This window comes from Sinocyclocheilus anshuiensis, unplaced genomic scaffold (assembly GCF_001515605.1).
Source record: "Sinocyclocheilus anshuiensis isolate Anshui unplaced genomic scaffold, SAMN03320099.WGS_v1.1 scaffold1170, whole genome shotgun sequence".
NCBI lineage: Eukaryota > Metazoa > Chordata > Actinopteri > Cypriniformes > Cyprinidae > Sinocyclocheilus > Sinocyclocheilus anshuiensis.
The window spans coordinates 1566077-1572745 of record NW_015538055.1 but is presented as its reverse complement, the minus strand read 5'-3'; the positions used below and the strand labels follow the sequence as shown (position 1 = coordinate 1572745).

Genomic DNA, 6669 nt, shown 5'->3' with positions numbered 1-6669 from the left:
AGTTCAGATGCAAAAGCCTCTAAGTGCCATCTGAAATTTTCTTCTGAAATTAGCATTTTTCTCAGGCTGCTATATTTGTGTTAATTTATTTCACTTTAATGGCAATGAAAAGAACCTATTCATTGCCACTAAAGTGAAATGACATCTTCATGACATTCTCTTTAGTTATGAGATGCAGCTGGGACACAAATAAGGACACTGCAAAAACAGATTTAAGGCAACAGGATTTAAAGTTTATCATAAATTCCAATATTATAATTCACACATAATTCAAATCTTTTAGAAAACAAAAGTGTTTAAAAATAAACCTACAAATAACCTTGAATAGGTCATGATAATCGCGTAATATAAATACTACAGAAATGTTTCTCCAACATACATTGAAGACATGCAACTCCTAAGAAAACACAGTTAAGGACATTCACACAGACCAGAAGGCACCCTTTCATTCATGTTTGTGCAAGATTCACCATATAGAAAACATTCAAGAATGAATGACGCATGACACAGATCAGACATACGCACATTACTATTCTCACACATGCGCACACACAAACGCAGACATTATAATTCCTCCTTAGTGCTTTTCTGTAGTCCCTCTGTGTGTTTGTCGTTCAGCAACCACTTGTTAAACACCGCAACAGGGTCTATGTTCCAATGTTTGTGAAAGGAAATGGGGGTCTGGTGGGCCAAAAACTCCTTTGCGTAATCTTCTGGACGAGCCTGAGATGGAATAAAAAAATGAAACACAGGAGGAGATATGATTAGTGTTATCTAATGAAACTACTACTGTTACTAACTTTCTGTTATTTGGTACATTAAAAGAAAACATCTCTGGAAAAGAACATCTCCCCACACACTGGTAAAATGATGTGAGGTTTGATTGAACTCAAATGGGTCTTATAAAAGTAGTGGAAGTCGGTGTTAAATAAAAGTTTGGTTGTACAGCACTGCTTAAGACCTTCAGTGACACAACCTCTCTGCTAGCATAAATTACTTGGAAAGATAAACGTTTGATATACAGAGCATATCAAGACTGCTTCTTACAAAGTAATGAAGAAGATGAGTTTAGAAATGACACACAAAGCGATATTATATGCAATTATTTCTTTTCCAGAAATAACTCAGAATGAACATGTCTGGATAACTTTCTTACCATCTAAAAAGATCAGCACTTTTAATTATTAATGGAGTTCAGGAAATATACAGAAACCTGTATCATCTGTACTAAAATGTATTAAAATTTGATAATCCTTTTTTAAAAAATGCACAAAATTCATTGCTCACACAAATGCGTAGTTTAAAAAGCAGACATGGTATGTTGGTTTAAGATGAAAGTAACTGATTTAAGCTTGCTTGGTCTTTTAGCAGGTCTCCCAGCTTGACCAGCTAAGACCAGCCAAAAAGTGGCTTAAAAAACCACTTTAAAACCAGCCTGGGAGACCAGCCAAAGCAGCCAACCATCTTAGGCTGGTGTCAGCTGTTTTTTCAGCTTAAATACACCATATATCTCATTGAATAAAAGTTTTTACCCCCTCAATGAAAGTCTATGGGATTTTTGGTGGTTTTGATAGTCTGGTTTTTGAAAAACCATAAGCCGGATCAGTTAGAAAAGATATAGCAACTAACTTCAGACCAGTCTGAAGGTCTGACCCGAGTTTGGTGGTATAGCTAGAAGAAGAAGATTAGTAAATTGGCTTTTTCAAGCCAACTTAATAATAATAATAATAATAATAATGTCAACAGTGTGTGGGTAGGAAAAATATATATTTTTTAAATAGTTACACTTTTGGGGACAAAAATGCTGAAAAAAAAACATTCTAAAAAGCTGGGTAACTTTGAAAATAAATACATTTAAAAATACTTCTACTACTACTACTACTAATAATAATATTGAATTCAAATGAATTATTAACATTATTAATATTTATTTTATTGTAGCAATAAAAAATACAAAATAACAATTTAGCTATGCAACAGTGAGTAGTTAGGAAAACTACTAATTACTTTAATATATGAATTAAAAAAATTTTTAAAGTAAAAAAAGAAGTAAATTTTTTTGTATTAAAAAAAAAAGCTTTATTTTAATGGTTCTAGGGTCAGGTTTAGCCTATAGCAATTATAGTTAGCTAAATCTAAAATAAAAGTCCATGATATATCCTCATTTAGATTAGGTAAAAAGTGTGTGTGTGTGTGTGTGTGTGTGTGTGTGTACCTGATGGAAGAGGGGACTGTGTGTGACAGGAACTCGTAGAGCATTGAGACACATTCCCAAAACCATGTCATCAGGAGCATCATTACTGTAGCACTTACAGCCGCTCGCTAACAGCTGGACCACTGCCTCTCGACTGAACACCATCCTGTACGAGACACAAACCAGCAACACTGGATACTTGACTTCTCCAATGCAGGACGTCCAAAAACATGTCATGCACAAATTGAATAGATCTTTATTGAGCACTGTGATAGGAAATATTGGTTTGTCATCAGGGGCGCAACTGCACATTTGCCGAGGGGTATGCAAGTTCAGTGTCGGCGCCTCGCTGTATTCTAGTAGCCTCTAACTTGTGCAGAAAACTATCTGCAAGTCAATGGCCAAAAGCCCATTACTAGCTTGTGCATGGAAGGATACAAACTCATCAGGAGTGAAAAAAGTCAAGTTAAAAGAAGTTCACTCCCATCTTCTTGCATGTTTTACCTATTCCACTGCCCGCGTCGCATCTTTGTCAACACAAAAGCGCATTCTGTGTGAATGGCGCTTAGCCTATAGGCAGGGGCGCAACTGCACATTTGCCGAGGGGTAAGCAAGATCAGTGTCGGCGCCCCCCTGTATTCTAGTAGCCTCTAACACTAACTTGCGCAGAAAACTTTCTGCAAGTCAATGACCAAAATCCCATTACTAGCTTGTGCATGGAAGGATACAAACTCATCAGGAGTGAAAAAAGTGACAAAGGTTTGAACCCCCTTGCCCTTTTTAATACCATAGGGAAAAAAGTAAAAAGTGAAAAAAAGAAAAGAAAAGTGTGTTACATAACATCCCCTTTAACTCCTGATGGCAGACCCCAGACAGTAGAACACATTTTTTTCTTCATTTTTTTTTCTTAATTTTTAACATTTTTTTATTTAGTTAGGTAATTTGGGGGAAGTCGTGGTCTAATGGTTAGAGGGTCGGACTCGTAACCCAAAGGTTGCGGGATCGAGTCTCGTACCGGCAGGGATTGTAGGTGGGGGAAGTGAATGTACAGCGCTCTCTCCCACCTTCAATACCACGACTGAGGTGCCCTTGAGCAAGGCACCGAACCCCCAACTGCTCCCCGGGCGCCGCAGCAAAAAAAAATGGCTGCCCACTGCTCCGGGTGTGTGTGTGTTCACTGCTGTGTGTGTGCACTTTGGATGGGATAAATGCAGAGCACTAATTCCTAGTATGGGTCACCATACTTGGCCACATGTCACTTCACTTCACTTCAATATATATATAATTTGCCTCAAAATTATTAATACTTTTGCACATTTGTATATAGTAAAATGTATTTTAAAGAACATCTGCATTTATTTAATTTTTTTAATTTACAATGGCAATTTTCAGTGAAAAGTGGCTAGTTTGTATCCAATGTTAGTTTCTTTCAAATGTAAATCAAATGCCCATTCACAAACATGTGTTTCCCCTAAAACACAACTGAATATTAATTTGTACTTAATTGTAATTGAAATAGTTGTGAATTACATCAAGTAATACAGAGTGAATGACAATTTGTTTTATTTTTGTATTTCCTAGGCTCCAGGTATTTTAATAAAAGGGCTCACTATAGCTTTATTGCTCAGTAAGCTTGGTTCTGGGTCTTAACACCACCAAAATCTTTTTCTCCATCATTGCATAGGCCCACTCATGAATGAGACATGCAGATAACTATAGTCAACCTTCACTGAATTTTATATACTCAATGAACTCTGAAAAGTTATCAGTCAGTGTTTAACATTCTATTAGTTGTCAAAATGAATTCATTGCAGCACTTTTGTCATACCTAAATCAAGCTCTGTACAAAGGAAAATAATGTAAGAATGTAAAAGTTTTTCTTTTCATGCATTTAAATATGGTTTCATTTTCTTACTTTACAAATTAACGAAAAATTAGCACATATTTTCTAGTACATTTAACTGCACTGTGCTCACATTTGGCCTACTTGTGCATTAAATTATACAAAAAAAATCACATAGCCTATCATCTTGTGCCCTATTGTGATCTCGAATTGCAGGACAGGAAAGTTTGTTTTACTGGCACATAACAATATCTCATCAGATCGCAGTTCCATGTTGTTCTACTGAAGCTCATTTGGCACATGTACCTTTTCTGCATTCGATTGACTCGCGCCTGGTGCTGAGGGCAAGCAGCTGAAGTGCGCGTCTGAAAAGTCTCCCGTTTGTTGTGGTCGCAGATACGGCCGTTCCGCGTCTTAATAAGTTTATAATAAATACATTTTTGAACTCATTAAAATGCTAAAAACCGTTAAATAAAATTAATTATTTTTAATATCTAAGCTTTTGATTATTTATAATGTTTTATTAAAGAAGATTTTCACAAAATGATTTTGGCAAAATGTGTGGCGCCCCTATGCACTGCATATACTGCATACCCCGTTTTTGCGCCACTGTTTGTCATTGCAGGGTTTGTGAATCTCACACAAGAGGTTGTTGCATGTGCACTAACAACACAGTCACTTACGGTAAGCTCATTTCTGCTGGACTTGTTTCCAAATATGCTAGCAAATTGCACAGCATGTGGGCATTTGTCTGTAGGGGGCCAAATTAGAGAGCTCAGGTTCCAATTGTGGTTAGCGCATTTTGTCATCACTTCCGTAAATTGTAATGTTCCTCAGTCGTAATGGCAGTGGACTTACACTACTGATAAGTGTTTGCATTTGCACCAAATTATGTATTTACAGTACACCATTAGTACACAGTACCACAGTACACCAAATGAAAATCAATGCTCTTAAAAGCTATAAGTGTATGCATCACAATATTGCAAAATACAGTATGAAAAATAAACATTCATAGATGTATAATAGATTTGCAGAAGACTGTTCGACGAGTATGACAAAGGCAATCTAAATGTAAAAATAGAGGAAATGAGCATGCATAATAAAATATCCAATATCTTTAAATTATAACATCTGTAAAAATTAATTTTATAACAAATTTTATTTATTCTTAAAAAAGTGTCCAGAACACATTGTCAACTAATGTCAAAAGGCTGTTTTCAGTGTGTAGCAGGCACTCACCCCCCACCACCAGTGATGTAACTGTATCCTCCCTGACCCAGTCCATACCCATAACGCTCTCCCAGACACACCAGCTCACTGGAGTCATAGCAGCTCAGCAAGGCCTGCAGTCTGGGCAAGCTGTGAGAACCAAACACATTTTGCCACCCACTAACGTGTGAATTGTTGCAAACACCACAGATTCCTTGTAAAATCATGCCATTTTCCAGAAAACAGGCATATTGCCTACATGTACACAAACTGACAGCCGAATAGCCTTACCTTATAAGAGTATCATCATCCACAATCAATAGCCAATCGGTTTTGAGCACATGACTGCTCAAAAATCTCCTCAAGATGGCGAATGTTTTCCCACAGTGACCTGCAAGCAGAAAAATTTACTTAATGTGTTGTTAAAGTCAGCAAGCACCTGTCATATCCTCTACTAAATGTCCTCCAAATCCAGCTACCTCATGTTTTTTTAATACCCAAAGGTGAAATGACTTTGTCTGACTTTGCTGAGATCTTCACACCTCAACGCTGTCATTCAGCTGTCCGAAGAAACTGCAAATTAACACGCTGTCCGTCCACAGCCTGAATGGGAAATGGAATGAGAACGGGATGCTATATATCCATTATGTACTCTTCGGATAAGTACCGTAGACATGACGTGATGTGATATCACAATGTTTCCTAAGCAAACAATCAGATTGTGATATTGAATAGACAATGTGCACCGTCAGAGGACAATGAATGAAGTAGAATGAAGAAACTGCACTGGTGAAAGTAATGTGAAAAAAGCACTAAAGCATCAGCGACAATGAAGGCCATAGGAAGAGAGCAGAACAAGATGTGCTGCTGTCAGACTTCACAGGGAGAACAGGACCCTCTCCGCAACAAATATCACAGGCCCCTGTAGTGTGCTCGGATAGCCTGCAGCCACCAGTTAAATCCTCCCTCAAGACAGCGATGAGGGGAACAAGAAGCAGCCATCCTGAGGTGTGACAGTGTGTACATCAGGACTGGGCATAATTCAGAGTTGACTCCCTTTCAGTTCATGAGTGTGAACTCGAATTTAATTTCAACTGGAATGACAGAAAGAATTATTTACTGAACTGCATATCTAAGAAATTCAACACTTTACTTCCACCAAGGTCCACAAAAGTTATTTTATTATATATTCATAAAACAAATACAAATATGAGTTAAGGCAAATATTATATAATTGTTAAATTATTTATATATTCATAAAAGCAAATAAATTAATAAACAATTAATAACTTATTATTTTTAATGGAAATTATTGTTGGTTATTTGCCTGTGTGTGTGTATAAATCCACATATACCTACATAAACACACACCTACATATGTGTGTGTGTGTGTATATATATATATATATATATATATATA

The 6669-nt window shown here is 36.8% G+C and overlaps 1 protein-coding gene across 5 annotated transcripts in view; it reads right to left on the bottom strand.

The window, feature by feature from the left end:
• Positions 1-227: 227 nt before the first annotated feature.
• The window catches only part of LOC107682850 (beta-1,3-glucosyltransferase-like), a 73104-nt gene continuing 66662 nt past the window's right edge, over positions 228-6669 (bottom strand). For 3 of the 5 annotated variants that reach the window (XM_016478974.1, XM_016478988.1, XM_016478995.1), the window contains exons 12-15: positions 5541-5640; positions 5280-5399; positions 2216-2360; positions 228-723 (exon numbers count right to left, since the gene is read on the bottom strand). In XM_016478974.1, the coding sequence (XP_016334460.1) occupies positions 565-723; positions 2216-2360; positions 5280-5399; positions 5541-5640 (524 nt within the window). In that variant the 3' untranslated portion in view covers positions 228-564. The remainder of the gene's footprint in view (positions 724-2215; positions 2361-5279; positions 5400-5540; positions 5641-6669) is intronic. The other 2 variants (XM_016478981.1, XM_016479001.1) reach the window with 2 other exon arrangements.